The 16,686-nt window shown below is 36.7% G+C and overlaps 2 protein-coding genes across 3 annotated transcripts in view; both read right to left on the bottom strand.

Moving 5' to 3' along the window:
* Positions 1-520: 520 nt before the first annotated feature.
* LOC145234406 (allene oxide synthase-lipoxygenase protein-like) lies at positions 521-8,537 on the bottom strand. The gene is made up of 12 exons (XM_080099141.1): positions 8,318-8,537; positions 7,396-7,653; positions 7,118-7,202; positions 5,925-6,081; positions 4,782-5,039; positions 4,225-4,417; positions 3,642-3,722; positions 3,011-3,129; positions 2,407-2,526; positions 2,030-2,164; positions 1,436-1,534; positions 521-700 (listed from the first exon to the last, which is right to left on the bottom strand). The coding sequence occupies exons 1-12, from the start codon at positions 8,337-8,339 to the stop codon at positions 521-523; spliced, it is 1,707 nt and encodes a 568-aa protein (XP_079955267.1). The 5' UTR covers positions 8,340-8,537.
* Positions 8,538-11,109: 2,572 nt separating this feature from the next.
* LOC145234793 (Golgi-specific brefeldin A-resistance guanine nucleotide exchange factor 1-like) overlaps positions 11,110-16,686 on the bottom strand; it is a 37,672-nt gene continuing 32,095 nt past the window's right edge. For both annotated transcript variants that reach the window (XM_080099529.1, XM_080099528.1), the window contains 7 exons: positions 16,158-16,330; positions 15,406-15,526; positions 15,004-15,105; positions 14,538-14,651; positions 13,803-13,977; positions 12,953-13,269; positions 11,110-12,106 (listed from right to left, as the gene is read on the bottom strand). In XM_080099529.1, the coding sequence (XP_079955655.1) occupies positions 11,954-12,106; positions 12,953-13,269; positions 13,803-13,977; positions 14,538-14,651; positions 15,004-15,105; positions 15,406-15,526; positions 16,158-16,330 (1,155 nt within the window). In that variant the 3' untranslated portion in view covers positions 11,110-11,953. The remainder of the gene's footprint in view (positions 12,107-12,952; positions 13,270-13,802; positions 13,978-14,537; positions 14,652-15,003; positions 15,106-15,405; positions 15,527-16,157; positions 16,331-16,686) is intronic.

Here is a 16,686-nt window from a genome sequence, read left to right as displayed (position 1 = left end):
TACGCCTTTCAAAAGCATTAGATTCGTTTGAAAGGTTGGAACGGTTATCAAAAACAAAATCATCAAAACACTGCGAATTACATTTTACATTGCAACTAACATTTTTTTCCGACTCTGCAATTAACTAATTAATATGACGTTTCCCAATAAATTTACAGTTTACATGTATAAGATAAGTCAGGGGCCCGAAAACTTTTTCTATAACGCCAATCGCCCAACGCTCGCAAGCACGATAGTCTAAAGTTGCCACTTTTTGATCAACTTCAAATGTTCGATGTGGCTGCCCGTGCATGGTGCTTGTCAATGTGCCTTTCCATACACTTCTCCAACCTTTCTTCTCCCTCGGGTTAAACAAGATCTAGCCGTGTTCTCAAATTGCGTTTGAAGAACAGCTTGGTGCATGGACCGCGCTTGTTTTGTGCATATATTTTTTCCCATTCTTGTTTTACTCAACAAACTCAGGTTTTAGCACTCGTCACATAAAGCTCTATAGTTTTTATTGTTTTTTACTACACAGTATTTATATTGCGATACTGTTAGGTATTTTATTAGGCATAAGATAGGTGTAAGAATATTTCAATCCGTTGTTTCTTTCCACAATTTGTTTTTCAACTGTTGCTAGCTTATCTCGGAACTCCTGTTGTATTTTTGCTACTGAATCTTCAGTAAAAAGTCTTTCCGGAAATTCTCCAAGGTATACCTGATTTACATAAATATTGTTAAACCAGTGAAAGTATGGTTTAGTTAGGTAAGGCAAGTTGGACTATAATGTCTAAATCCGGGGCGTGCAATATAGGGCCCGCGACAGCTCTACGTGGCCCGCACTAAGTTCGTCAAGTAGTCTATTGTTTTATGTTAAATTAAGTTACATCGTTGTAAGTTGTATTTGCATTTATTTCTTGACATTGTGATAAAATATTACAAGATTGCGTATAAAGCTTTCTATAAAAACTTGGTTTGAAATATTGCATTGAGGTACCCTGGAACCGACACACGGAGCGAACCACAGTTTGGAAACCACTGCAATAAATGATTTTTTTTATCAAAATATGCATTATGATAAAAGTAAATTGTGGCCCATTGCGATAAACAGTTGCAGGACCCTGGTCTAAACTCTAAACTTATTTAGTATGAATCTCTATGATCACATAACATCTTTTCAACCCAAAGTTTCACATTTCTTGCATTTCAAAGAAACTTAACAGGCACTGAGTCTTAACCCAGTTCAAATACCTCACATTACCCAATCTTTGGAAGCAAAAACGTCTAATAAAGACTGAACCACCGGTCTGGCAAAGATTACCATCGAGGATAAAGATCAACAAACAAAAATAAATACATAAAAATTGATGTTCGATGTTTACAAATGTTTGGGAACCTGCTATTGATATTGACATTCCTGCAACCTTATTATTGTAAATGTACCGTTACCTACCTCATCATCATTAAAGTGGGATAGCGAATACGAAAAAGAAATAAAAATGCTTGAGGTTGCAACATCCGGAAGTGTTGCGATTATTCGATCCAATGTTGCCTATCAATCAAAAGAAGTTTGCTTTTTACAAAGCAAGTCGTTATGGGTACTTAAAATCTAAATCATTGGAAATCTAGATTTTGGCACATTTTTTCGTTAAAGGTATTTTAGCTGGTGATGTACTGAATCGGCAAATTTAGGTTCAAACCGAAATGGAAAATTAGGCGGTTTTGCCGAATGAATTCATTCGAACCATTTATGACCGTTGTAATTGCCAGTCTGACAATGAATTTGCGATCTTTTGTCTGGGTTGGCTAAAACGAAAACCCTTTAAAAAAATTAGTTTTAATTATAGGAATCGCAATAAATTATTGCAGCAAAACCAAAAATAAATTCGGCAAAACCCAGTACATCACTGGTTTAAAAGACTTTTAACCTGTTTATTATGGTTTGGGTTGATGATGGTTTTGACCACGTTTTTGCAGCAACTAGCAAATCCAAAACAAACCACGTGACAAAAACTATAATTGGACGCATAATGTAAATACATTTTACCTCGCCTTTCTTATGCACCGGAAGAGTCATGCACCCTGGGGAGTTGGGAACAAACTGATAAGATTCCATTTGACCGAAGTTGACAGACGCATGTTGTGCTGAGCTTGTAAAGATTATGATTGTACACAAGTGGACCTAATAAATACATGTAGTTTGAGAATTTTTTTTTCATTAAAGCAAAGCCTGCTAAAGCTGCAGATTGTGCACAATGTTTCGACATGCAAGGAGGTTTTGGGTCGAAGCGGTGTGAACGGTCTGCGGCTTATGATATATTGGTTCGATGCTTTTATGATGATTGCTAACTTGTGGAAAATCACTAGACAACCGAAAATATGACCTTTTATTATACAACAAAGTCATAGTCACCATTCACTTACCAGTTGTGAGATGGAGGAGATTTGATCGGGAAATCCTCTGGTATTTTTGTCTTGCCATCCGAAACCTTCATGCGCCAATTCGAATACCCAGTCTTGAAGTTCGTTGTCGTTAACTACATCCTAAACAGTGAAAACAATCGTGGCAAATAATAGTGATGCATCGAAGGTTTGGTTAGCTAAAACCTTTCGGTCGAATATGTTGCCGTTGTTTCTTAGCACTTTTGGAGGGTATGAAATTAATGCCCAAACATTCAATATCGCAAATTTAAAACATCATATATAAACTAATTATCGCATCCAGGACACACGAGCCACGTTTTCTGGAAAATATTAGATGATTTGTTCCGCTTACGTATTGTAAAATTGTTTTGAAGTGTCATGAATGAGTTTATTTGCAGCAACAACACAACGTTTAGTTGAAAATAATATCCACTAGAGTAGAACTTAGGACATTCGGCCTTGTGACCGAGTAGTAGGTTTCGTCCCTAAACTTTTGAGACGGGTTCGAAACATGACTAGCGATAATTAGAAGTTCATTTTCGCATAACATGGAGTTTTACAAACAGTGTTTAAAAGTTTGATTAATTCGTTGTCGGATACTTACGTCGTCTGAATTGTAACAAATTTTTAAAATGTTCTCAACATATTTTTCCATCACTTGCCACAATAGAATTGCGTCATCCCGATAGTGATAGTTCGGAAGCAAGTTTGGATCATCGGTCCCTAAATAAATTGCATCTGTTTTCGATATAGGCTACTTGTCTGTTTTTAATTTCAAACACTTTGTAGATTATTAATTTGAAAAAAAGTCAATTTAACAATCAAAATAGTCTGATTTAAAAATTAGGTAAAAACATAGTCAAGGCCATAATCATGATGTAGACAAGTGGTTCCCAACCGGGAAGGAATTTTAAAACTGGAGGAGAGGAATTTACATTAACTTTTACATTTGGTTTGTAAATAGACGTTTAAGCACTGGGTATAAGACCTTTAAAGTTGATAAAAGGCGCAATTTCATATCATCTTTGTATGGTTTAGCATCTACTATGTAGTATATTAGGGAGGAACGAAGATGTTTTTAATTGTCGAGGGAGGAATTCGTCGAAAATGGTTGGGAACTACTGGTGTAGACCGTAAATAATGTTTCATAATGACATTCTTACTGCAATGTATGCTAACAAACTTTCAGTGAAACAATTCGTAAAAACAATAGCATCGTTCGCTTATTCACCGACCTTTCGATTTCAACAATGCAGGAATATCAAGTTGCAAAATGTTAAAGCTTTTGTAGCAGTGACGTAAAGCAGATAAACTGTCTGTAAAAATGATAAAAATTTGTAAACAAAACAACAGTGCCATTTTGAAACCACATTTAATAATTAGTATCACAAACAAATTTGTGTAATCTGAAGTATAGAACCGTAAAACAAATGGACGAAAGTCCTTGGTTAAAGCAGAACAGAGTCATACAGTTTTAGGTGATGAAAAATATATTTCGCCTAAATGGCATCATGATATCCTTATTCAAATTGAAGTATTTACTTAATTTGACTATTTAATAAGGATTTTGTTTGAATAAGAAACTGATGATGTCCCATAGGCTGATTTTATCGTCATAGTAGAATAACGGTAAACAGTGATCGTTAGTTGAATTCCTGCTGTTGGTAGTTTTGATCTGTTACTAAAACTTTTTTTATGTAAAGTCGTGTATGCTTAAGGTGCAGTTCCACACGTCGGTACCGATAACCAACAAATAAAACCTGCCTTAAAACAAAACTATTTGTGTAAAACAAAACTATTTGTGAGATTCTTACTCACTGAGACTATTTGATCTATTTGCCAACGACCCTTGTGGCATGATTACAGTCCTTGCATCAGTATTGATAGTCGGAACCGTTATAAGATGAGGTCGCAGTAGTTTGTAGAGCGGATGGCATCGAGGAAAAGAACGAAGTGTCGAGATACAAAAGGTCTCTGATACACCATGCGTGGATAGAAAATGATAGTGCCACTAGAAAAAAAGATTATGGTGGATTTTAAGGTTAGAGCTACTTATATATTATAGTTCACGTCAGCCCCGCATTTAGCTAAATTTCGATAAGTCATATGCTAAAGTAAAAGCTTCACTCAGGTCACTTGACATATTTGCGTCGTAATTTACTTTGGGGCTTAAATTAAAAAAATAAATTTTGACCGGGCTTGCATTGTTGGGCTTGGGTCCGTGTACCACACTTAACTTATGTGTAGTTAAATGGTTTGTTTTACTGCATTCTGAGTCTTTATACCACATTTACAAAGAAGCTTACAAGTTTTCGTACAAGTCAAGTTGTAAAATCCTATTTGCAGGAAATAATACTTCTAAACATTTTATTTACCTCGTGAATTGAAGACGTTGTCGCCCGAAAATACATTTTTGCTAGAAGCCAGTCGTAGTGGGAATCATTTGGGGTAAAAACGGAAGCTCTATCGTTCGGGATTAGCTGAATTGCAATGGGACGAAACAGGCCATCTTCTTTTGAGGCATAGAAAAGTCCCAAGCAGTCAGCACAAACAAAAGGATCACCAGTCTTGGGGTTCTTATTCCTTTCTATGTCTTTCACAAAGGTATAATCGGCAATGTAAACACGCCCCGCCTAAGAAACGAAAAGTGTGTAGTGACAAAGGGAAACAAGGTATAAGACCCTCCGTGAAGACCAGAGGTACCAGTATTGACTGCATCAGCTGCGGACATTGGTACGATATGTATGTTTATTTTACGTGCTCCAGAAACTTAGTACTGAAGCAAGGAACATTTTTTTAAAAGTATGTTGCAGCTTGTAAAAAATGTTGTTAAAAAAACTTTTTGAACCATTGCTTTTAAAGTACAATTGGCCAAACCAATTAGGACTCGTACCCGAATACATAATACCAAACAACTCCAACTAATCTCGTACCATTCGTACTTTGACCGAGACACGCAACACCAGATAACTGAGTGGAAAATTACAGAAACTTTCCACGCGTCACCCGCTACAAGTTCCCAGGGAAAACATCAGGGGAAGTCCCGATAGGGCATTTGTTTGCGCATGACAGGTTTTGGGTTAAGTCTGACTCATGTAGGACACCTGTACTTTCATTAGACATGAACTTTTTCGTTGTTTTAACATTTTTGAGACAACGAGGCCCATAATATTGTACAGACCACGTTCGTTCCGAATTCGGCCGAACAGACAAATAAATTTGGAAAAATGGTGACTATAAAATCAAAAAACAAAAATGATGCGATATTTAAACATTTAGATACCGTACTCACCCGCAAGGAGTTTTTTGTTCTAATTATTGCTTTATCCGTGCTTGTGATTTGATAAGGTTCAGATTTATGATCATTGTATTTCACAAATTACTGCTGAATTAACAGTTAATAATATGTATTCAATTGTAGGAGGAAGGGCCAAAGGTGTTTTGAAAGGCCGAACACCGGGTATACACCATTATGCTGTCACATATATATGACTTGTTTTTCAATCTGTATGATAAACCTTTATTTCGGTTTCCAGTGACGAGTCTTGAGGAAGCAGTCCTCTGACGTCATGGTCGGTTACGTCACAGTAGTCGGGAATGACGTTGCAACGTTCGAACGCGAGCGGAGATATTCCAGTAAGAACCTGTCGACCCATTTCCTCGTCTTTCATCCAACTAAAAATTTTAGAATTTAATGTTAAATTTGTACCTATGAATGCGTATAGTGGCTTTATTGGCTGTTACTCTATGCTTTGTTGGTTACATGTGAAATTCGACATGGCACTTCTGGCGACTCTTTACCGCCCCCTTTTGGGTTCACTTGCGGTTATCAATTTCTTGTCACAGAAAAATCGTGTTCAAATAATCGATGATAATTTAATGCAGTGGTTCCTAACCTTTTTATAACAGTCGAACCCCTATGATATTCTCCAGCTTTTGGTCGAACCCCAGAAAGTTACATCCGAGGATTTTAACTCATTTTGTGGTTTAAGAGCCACTGATTTAATACAGTGGTCGGCAACCGCCGGTCCGCGAAGAGTTTGTTACCGGACCGTATACATTTTCAGATCAGGTGCTTTGAAACATTTTGCCCAAGCTTTCCGGGGATTATGAACTAATTTATGCTTTTTTTATTCCTGAATATTTGTAGTTTTCGAAGGCCGGTCCCCGATAAAATTTTAGTTTCAAAAACGGTCCGCAGTGCAAAAAACGTTGCGGACCCCTGATTTAATACACCCAGCCGAATTTCATTATGTGCCTTAATAGCAAAGACGGCAAAAAAGTTAATACCAAAAACACAATACTCTACATTAAATATGTTTAAAGCTTTGTTGAGTAGAGTCGTACTTCATCTTTCAAATTTGGAGTTGCAATCGGCTTCAAATAGTGCATCTTTTTAATAAACTGACACACTGGTAAAGGGTTGGCAAACACTACTCTTACATGTGCCAATTTTCATGGTAATGTGCCTTTGTCATATTTGCTAAATAAATAGTGGGCTGATACGATCATAATACACTGAGCCATGAAAATTGGAAATGATATACGGTCAAGATTTAAATATTAAAAAAATATTTAAACATATGTCTGTTATAATTATAAGATGCCCCATCAAAAAAAAGTCTTGCTGGTCATTTAGGAATGCCACCATTCTGCCACGAAGTCTTAATTGTTGCACCCATACATATCGTTAATACCGAAAACCACTCACTCGTCAATAAAAATAGGATCTTTGTGCCCCAAGTGTTTGTAGAGTTGCTTGTAATCGTCCAGAGTCTTGATAGATTTAAAAAGATCTAAAGATTCGAGAAAAATAATTGTTTCTTATACTTTAGAATAAGTTACTTTTCAATATCTTTGGACGTTGTCAACAAATATTACAAGAACACTCAAAATATAGAGCATAGTGTTTCGTTTATTTTTAGTGTTTTGTTGATAACTGTTGTTCCATGGCTGTCGAACTGATTGCATTTAGGTAAGACAACTCACCACGTAAAATGTTGGTTCCCGTGTTGTATGCAACGTCCAAACCAGAACCTCCAATGCTTTTCATATGATCGAAAGTTCGAAGGAAAATCTTTGGCAATTCGAGAAAATTCTTTGCATTCATAAAGCGATTTAAACCCCAGCCAAAATCATCCTCGGACATTGGAGCCGGGTACCATTGAAATCTTTCCCGGTTTGAAATAATTTCACTTCTACGTAAATCCTGAACCATTGGTGAAGTTTCCTGATGAGGCAGCTTAGCTGTAATATATAACGCAGTCATTCAATACAAAACAAAGGCCTTAATTGTTTTTATACTCAACGATAAATCGAGTTTATCTTGCAACAACACGTTTAACATTTGTGTCGAAAGTTTATTATTAACACTTGTTATAAACCCAACATGGACAGCATGTCCTCAATGTAGTACAATTTGTTCTACGATAATTTTTAAGCATTACAATCTGTTTTACAAGGATGATACAACTAAATTCTGTCATCACGATGTGTGTTCTGCACCTTGGCCCTGAAAACTATCCGGTGGGGTTTCTTTCGGTGTTTTTTCCTGTCGAATCCCACAGTCTTTCCTTAACACGGGTGGTAATACTAGATGCCAACTCGCCTGAACCCTCTCAGTCTCGATGCCCTATAACGCGCCTACCTTACCCTCCAATGTGAGTCCCTGCTACAAACGCTTTGTTATAACGATGTGGCTGCAGCGCGTTTACTATACATCTTACCACCAAATACACTCTCCAACTTGTCAAGCTTCATGACGTTACGTAGCTATTTCCGGCAAGGTGCAATTGTGTAACTACGATTGTTTCACCGACCGTAATAAATTCTACTAAACGTTTATTGTAAAGTAAGACGAAAATGGATAGTGCTTTCAAATTGAAAACAAGAATGCAAGAAGCCAGGTTACCTTTTCCTTGAACAAGTTTCATTTCATTCTCGTCCACCCAGTCATACACTGGAAACTCGTATTCAATTCCTTCGTAAGCAATTACGACTCTGTCGCATAACCAACTGTCCAACCACCGGCCCGACAATTCTAGTTTTACAATGTTCGTTTAAGTTGTAAGTATGTTTAAGTCAAAAAATAATTCTGGAATGCGTAAACGAAAGTACAAATCTTGTTCTAAATGTTCTAAAACAGAATAAAAAAGGTATAAACTTCAAAAAGAAACAAAAAAGTATAGACTACAAACAGAAACAAAAACGTATAGACTACAAACAGAAACAAAAACAGTATAGACTACAAACAGAAACAAAAACAGTATAGACTACAAACAGAAACAAAAACAGTATAGACTACAAACAGAAACAAAAGAGTATGGACGACGGACGTCCAACAGAAAAATTTAAGCCTTCGAATAAAAACAAAACTACTTCAAACAGAAACAAAAAAGTATAGACTTCACACCTAAACAAAAAATATTAGCAACCAAACAGTTAAAAGCTTTCTGAAATGTCCACGCCTGGAATCAAAACAAGGTTTCAGGAACAATAATAAAAAACAACTCAATTTACTTAGTGACACTACGACAGGTGGACCAATGTATTTTCCTTCATGCTGGAGCTCCACAACTTCAACTGAGCCACGTTTTAAGTTGCTACGAAATAGTGACGATTTGCCAAATTGCTTCCATGCTGTGCTTACACCTGTATCACCAGTTATTCGAAGCAGAACGGCACACAAAGTCCCACTGGTGAGATAACGGCTAGATGTCTGAAAAAAAATAACTTATCAGTTTACCAGAAGCATTTATGGGTTTGGGTAGAGGTACTAACACCATACTATACGGTAGACCCACATTTAGCTAAATTTCGATAAGTGACGGGAGAACTGAACTATTTCGCAGTCAAAAAGGGGAAGGGTTAGGAACTAAGTTTTTAAAAAAAATGCATTAAGATTTAGGTTTTAAAGTTAGTTTTTTGAATTTTTAATGATAATACCTTACCCCAACCCTAATTGCCCTAACCAGAACTTTTTTAGATATACCATTTCAAATAGAGATTTGTGCTATTCGCGCTACCTATTGGAATTTAAATAAATGTGGGCCTGACGTGAAATATGGTGTTAGTAGATTTTCCAAAATTGGAGTAGATTTTCCAAAAAAGTACTAAGTTATTTCAGTGAAACAATAATCAAGACCGAAATAGCTGTGCAACGTTGAAACGTTTAGGACACAAATTGTTGATAATAATTCGCACTGCAATAATACAGTATTAGGAAGCGTAATATATAAACGCCGGGAGCTCGCAAAAAATTACTTCTGGTTCATTGTGAGATCTGGCGGTTATTTTAACCCAGGACATAAAATACAGAAACATTTTGTACCCACATTAATAGATCACTTTTTGGACATTAGACATTTGTTTAATTGTAAGTCGGGCCGGGCTTTTTGGGTCGGGTTCAGGCTTAGCCTTTTCAAAATCGGGCCAGATACGGGTCCAAGTTCCAACCTCGCCACTTGAGTTACAGACAATCTTAAACAAATTTTTCGAATGTGCAAGGTTGTGAGTTTCAAAAACCTTTTTGGTATCTAATTAGTTCCATTACCGATTTATGTAAACCTAAGTTTCAACTCCTAAATTCAGGAATTAAAACTCAACAAGTTTATGCACTTAATAAAAACCTGCATTTACTTATTAGTTTCTTACATTAACACATAAAGAGTTGCTTATAAATATAGAACCTTGGCTGCTTTTAGATTTTTAAACTCTAACAACAATTAACTCACATATATTGAAATCTTGTACGTTTCCATCTTAAGGCAGCATCAGTATTTGTATAAACGACCTTCTATGTTTCAAGCACCACAGCATTAACCAGTTTTAGAACCTGTGCTGTTTATGCGGCCCAGTAAAGGTAAAACAAAACTCCCACTCTGTTCAAATTGCATCATAGAGCTTAAAAAAGCAATGTGCAATCAGTGGGTTGAAGTATAAGCGCTGTAAATAAATAAGGAATGTGTACGTTATGTACAAAGTGGAAATAACAACTGGTATCGAAACACCTGTCATAATGAGCTATCGTTGCTTTGTTGTTGTTTGTTCAGTTCGGCTTTACAGTTTTGACATGGTGACGGTTATCCCGCCCAACTGGGCTGGTTTTTGACATAGAGTTGCGGTTTTGTTAGAGCGGGTTGTCGGAAACCCCATTTATTGTAATTTTACACGCATTTTTTACATATATGTGAAGCGTGTTCGCTAATACAAGGTTGAGTGCGTTCTTTGAGATACAGCTAATCCCTCGAACTTATAACGCAATATAAGATTGCGCTACGAGCCTCACCAAGTTGATAGTTAAAACTGCTGCCTCAAGAGTCCTTGGAGATAAAATCCAGAAAACACCACTTGTATAATCCGTTAACTACATTGCTGGTTTATTTGGTTATTACCGCCAGAAATATTTCAAGTTGTCTTGTTCAAATATAATGTAATTAAATACAATTAAAACAATAATAAGCAATTAACCCAAAGGTAGAAAAGAACCCAAAACTCAATAAAATTGAAGGTAAAGGTTATGTTTCACCAAAATGTAATAATTTGATAAGTCCGACTTATATTTGCCGGCTAATTAAATATTTCTACCAGGCGCAGTATGCCTAATGGCAGCGCAAAGACCCGATGACGAAATGTTGAAACAATGTGTCCTTCAATTGCAGGCAGAAGCAATTGAATTAGTCAGACCGCTCAAAAACGACAAAATTTTTTAGTTGAATAGGTTTTATTTCTCCTACTGGACATTGCACATGAAAACACCGATATGCTATTGTTTACAATATACATAATATAGACATGTTGCAAAAACAACGTTAACAACAAAATATAATATGGCCTGTATAGCGGCAACAGTAAAACAAAAACGCACCATATGTGACAATAATATTTACTAAAAGTACTTTCGAATAATTTAAGAACACAACCATATTAGTTGGTATTGCAATAAGGTCTGTCGTCCACTCTACAAATTTCGAAAATTTAGCTTTTTGAACGAATTATTTGTATGATGTATACCAGTGTTCTCAACCGGAGAGGAATTTGCTTTAATTTTTACATGTGGTTTGTAAATAGACATTGTAGCTCTGGGAATATAACCTGTGAAGTTGATAAAAGACCCAATTTTAAATAACCTTTGTATGGTTTAGCTTTTAGTATGTAGGAATGAAAAAGTTTTGAGTTGCTAAGAGAGGAATTCGTCGATAAACATGAAACCTCTTCAAACTTGTTCTCCATTTTTCATCTTTCAGGATAATTAAAAAGCAGTTGCTTCCGAATTTTGCAACACAGTTGTTTTTAACACCAAAGTAACTTCAAAATCTATAACCACAGTTGACTACACAAAGCTCGTTGGGAAACCCGCATTCGTAACGAACGAAACATACAAAACAAAAACAAGTAATAAGCTAAAATCAGTTTACTATAAAACATTGCTAAGCTGGTCTAAAAATCTTGTTTCTCAGTATAAAGCAAATATAACGAAAAAATATCCCCAAAACCGCCACCAAAAACAAAATACCGTACAAAATCGTCACAAACACCTATTATGACGTCACTTTGAGGCGGGAATTGACGTCACTGGCATCTCTATGGCGACAGATGTGACTGGGGAAATTCCCGCTTGAACACGGGGCTGTTCGGGTTTGGGGCCGGTGGAGGGGTGAGTGAGCAGTGGGGGCACAATGAAGTTGGGGGCGCTCATCAACTGCATGGTACACACAAGTGTTAGGGGGCTAGTGGGAAATTCCCCTAAATTCTGGGCAAAAATTACAGAACTGCACTTTGTTGCAAATGTGACTTCCTATAAAAGCAGGGGTCGGCAACCTCTGGCATGCGAGGTGTTTTTTCATGGCACGCCAAACAATTTGTTCATATTAAAGTAACAATTTAACCTGTTACATTGCTTGTTTATAGTTTTTTTTATGCCATTGCCTTAAAATTCAGCCTTACATGCACAAAACACTCTGCTTTCTCTTTATTATTGATATCTGCTGGCACGAACCATTATTATTTAGAAAAACGGCATGCGAGCCCTTTAACACATTGAAATAACAAGTAAATTGACACGTGTCGCCTCAAAGGTGCCGACCCCTGCTATAGTTTACGAAACCACAATAAGCACGTCATTATCAACGTAAAAAGTACCGTATATGTATAAAATGTAAAAAGCAATCCAATTAAATAATACAAACGGAATTTGTCACGTGATTTAGTGCATAATGTGCCATGTCGTATTATTTTAAGTGATTTGTTACAATTAGGAAAGGAATGCATTCCCGGCAAAAAGATTTTGGTCATCCCAATAAGTTGCAAAAGTTATCCACCTAAAATCTAATGCAAAAACAGTTGCATTGCAAACTGATTCTGTGACATATAAAAGTGATACCACACTACAGCAATCTAAACGCTAAAATACATGCAAAAAGGATACCAATCAAAAAGTGAAGAAAAAGTGACGCTACCACTGAGGAAAAAATCATGCCTAAATGGTACGGATCTACAAATCGTAAATCGGTGAAGCAAGCACATTGGCCTTTACGGCTGCACTTACAATATTCGGCGGCATTTGTTGTTGTGGCTTTAAAGGGGACCCAGTTTGGGGTTGCTGCTTCGGGGGGCTCATTCCCAAGGGCAATGGGGCCACAGGGACAGGGTTTTGGGGGCTCATATATGGAGGGGCAACGTTGAGACTGGCTGGTGGGGTCAGTTTTGGAAGATTTGCGGCTATAATTCCTGCAGGTTGGATAGGCGACCCAGCAAGAGGGGACACTGGTTGGGGTACTGGGTAAGCTGCGGTATGTTGAAGTGGTTTTCCGTCCCGGCTTAGTTCAGGGGCTGTTGGGGCCACAAGCTCCTGTTTTTTGGGTTCTGTGAAAAGTCGTATATTAAAGAATGGCTGAAATGATTTAGAAAGTCAAACTTTAAGAAGGTTTTCATTATAAATCCTAGCCTAGTATTTAATGTCATACATTCAAACAACTTACTGACAGTCAATTACCAATGAAACTTGGATTGCTTAAAAACAGCATTAGTTAAGAGATTAAGATACATTCAAAGGTCCCATTGAAGGCGTGATACCGAATCAAGCCGATCTACCAAGCATTTTCCTTGAAATATCTAGCCTGTGGTGGGATTCGAACCCACGACAGGAGTCTTACCGGGACTCGCGCTCTACCAAGTGAGCTACACGGGCTCAGTGGTGAACCCGCCGAAAGTTAAATCACAAGCACCGTTGCATGCCTCGTATACTACGCATGTCAGCTCGCATGCTGCACATATTTATATAGGAGTATGCCGTGAATGCTGGTCTGCATCAACGCTTAAGGGCTGATCTCAATACATGTGTATATAAAACGCTATTACTATCCGAAACCTTTACAGATTTAAGTTAACAATTTTACCTGGCGATGGTGGTTTGAAAACCTCCCCTTTTAAATTAGGAAGGAAACAATCGATTCTTTCCCACGTGACGTTCCACAATGACGTATAGCCTGATGACGTGTCTGCACTGTGAAAGATTCCAGCCGTATCCATAACAAGCAACATGTTTTTAAGCGATTCCGGTATTGCTTCGTACTAGAAAAAATAGTATCCAAAACCTTTTAAAAAAGTATTCAAGACTATAAAAAAGTATTCAAGACTATAAAAAAGTATTCAAGACTATGAAAAAAGTATTAAAGACTATGAAAAAAGTAACCAGGACTATAAAAAAGTATCCAATAAGACTGGATCCATTAGTCAGGAATTAAAAATGGAAAATTCAAAAACAGAATAGAGCAAAGGCGAAAAGACACTTTCAATTTAAAAAATATTTTGAGTCATTACTGACAAAGAGCATAAAAAATTTGAAATAAACATTTTATTCAGTTACTCAGAATGAAAAATATTTTCCTAGTAACCAAATCAGTCGACGAATTTCGTGGAATATATATATTTGTTCTAATTGCCACCTTCAGCTGCTTATTCAAATAGAATTGAATAGAAAAGTATTTTTCATTCTTAGTTATTTAAACGGTGATCGTCAATGACAATGCTGCCTGTTAACGGTTAAATTCACAGCTTTTAGTTTACGCAGTTGATAAAAGCTGACTTTATAAGGAAAAATAAATTTGTCTATTAAGTCAGCTAAGAATTACCAATAGGTCTTTTTTCCCGATGTGCATATATTTGTCCATGAAGTCAAGTATTGTAAGCCAGAGAGCTGTGAAGGTGGGAAGAGTCAGAAGCGGGTTTAAGTGTTGAAGAAAAACCTACAGAACAAATGATGGGGAGATTAAATCGACGTTGTGGCATCATTCGAAATAAACCTCTGTTGAAATGAAACTACTAGTTATGTTACTCAATGAAAATACAGCTGATACAAGTTAAGCAATGGGTCAATTAAGATTAACAGTTGCAATGTATAAGTTAAGGTGCAAATCTATCATGAAGGTGAATTGAATAAAAAAGTACCGTTTGGAACAAAAGTTAAAGTTCACATGATACAATCATTCTGACATAAAATATAAGTAGAAACAATATGATTTGTTTTATATATGGACAAAAATATAATATGAATCACAGCAATTATTAATGTGTGTTTTTTATGGAAACCAGACCGACCTTTGATAGCAAAGTCGCTCCTCTCATTCTTGTTTCTTCCATTCCATCTGGATCAGCAGGACTGATATTTTCTAGAAGTTTCGTCAAAAGTGGAAAGAGAACCTAAAAAAAGTATAAAAATCAAATATGAATCGCTTTAATTTGAGAAACAGCCTACTACACTAACAAACAAGCTTCAACGGATAATTCAAACAAGTTATTAGTTATTATGAAGCAAAAAAACATCATTTTTGTAAACTTTTGGCCTTTAGGAGCACAAAACTTTTCCGAATTAAAATGTATGCAAGAATGTTAAACAACTTTTTTATAGAATAATTAACTTTATGGAATAATTTACGGCTAAAACTCACTGAATGCACTTTTATAGACCGAATGCAAATTCTTGGCATTAGGTTAACTGACCTTGTTAAAGCAAGACTCCCATTCTTTTCCAGTAAGAGTTTGCAGATCGTGTACAAGCAGAGCGCGTTGAAGATAAGTGAGAGCCGAAGTACGAACTTGACGACGTGCGTCACAACACAATCTGTGACGTAACAATGTATGTCAAAGAAGTGTGTTTTGCCACTGGTGGATGTAATATTACCAAATTAAAAGATCTATTAAACTACAAATATCAGTCGTAGTACACCAGGCCCATTTAAGCCGTTATACCGAATCAGCAGGTCACCAAGTATTCCCATATGGCAAGGCACAGGTAGGAAAAATCCAACCCGCGGTGGGATTCGAACCCACGTCAAGAGTCTTCTGGGACTAAGGAGTCTGGCTGATTCAGTATGACGCCTCAAATGGGCCAGACGTACTATGATTTATAAGTGAGTGTGCCGTGATAGACGCTTTAGAGGTGATCCAAGTTATGAATGTATCTTAATATAAACTCCAAATAGAGATGTAAGTTTAAAGCTTGAAAAATGGAAATAAGACAAGAACGAAAACGTCATGCCTGAATAACCAGTTTTCATTTGTGTTGTGTGGGTTGGGTACATTTTTAGTTTAGGGAGTAGATATAGTCACATATTTTAAAATGTATTTCCTTGAGGGAAATGCAACCTTTTTTACTTAGAATACAACTCGAAGTGATTTCAAAAATTCCTAAACAACTTTTATAACACATTATTTAGTTGACAATTTGATATTTTTAACCAAAATTGTATTACCTGGCAATTCCCTGTAGTAGGGGACACCAGCATTTATCCCAAAGGTTGCTCGCCTCTGCAGTCACGGACGGAACGCCTACTCCAGTGGTCTGCGCTCTGTTCTTCTCTTCTTCCGCCCACGAGCTGTAGATCGATGCTGCCCTCGTGTGGAGAGTGTGCATCAGGTCGAGAAGCTGAAAGTGGTAAATGTATTTTATCAAGCAAAAATCAAGTTTATAGAGCTCTTCTGGCAAATGTATTTTCAAATCAACGTTTCAACGTCTTATACATGTCGCCTTCATCAGGGTAAATTACAGTGCACCACAAACAAAGGAAAACGGAAGAAAAGTAAGCACGTCACAATGCAATGAAAACACTGCGCGATAACGATTAATTGGGCCTCTAATTACAAACACGTTTGGACTGTTTGGATAAGAACTATTTGAAAGGAATGATTATGTTTACAAAATATACTAATGATGCTGTTTTATGGCATGTATGTTTTGCTAAAACCTAATTTCACATGACATTGTTCAAAGTCTCGCATATT

The sequence above is a fragment of the Phallusia mammillata genome, chromosome 6 (assembly GCF_965637545.1).
Source record: "Phallusia mammillata chromosome 6, kaPhaMamm4.hap1.1, whole genome shotgun sequence".
NCBI classification, from domain to species: Eukaryota; Metazoa; Chordata; class Ascidiacea; order Phlebobranchia; family Ascidiidae; genus Phallusia; species Phallusia mammillata.
The sequence above is the reverse complement of the archived record's forward strand: the minus strand, read 5'-3'. Positions and strand labels throughout refer to the sequence as shown.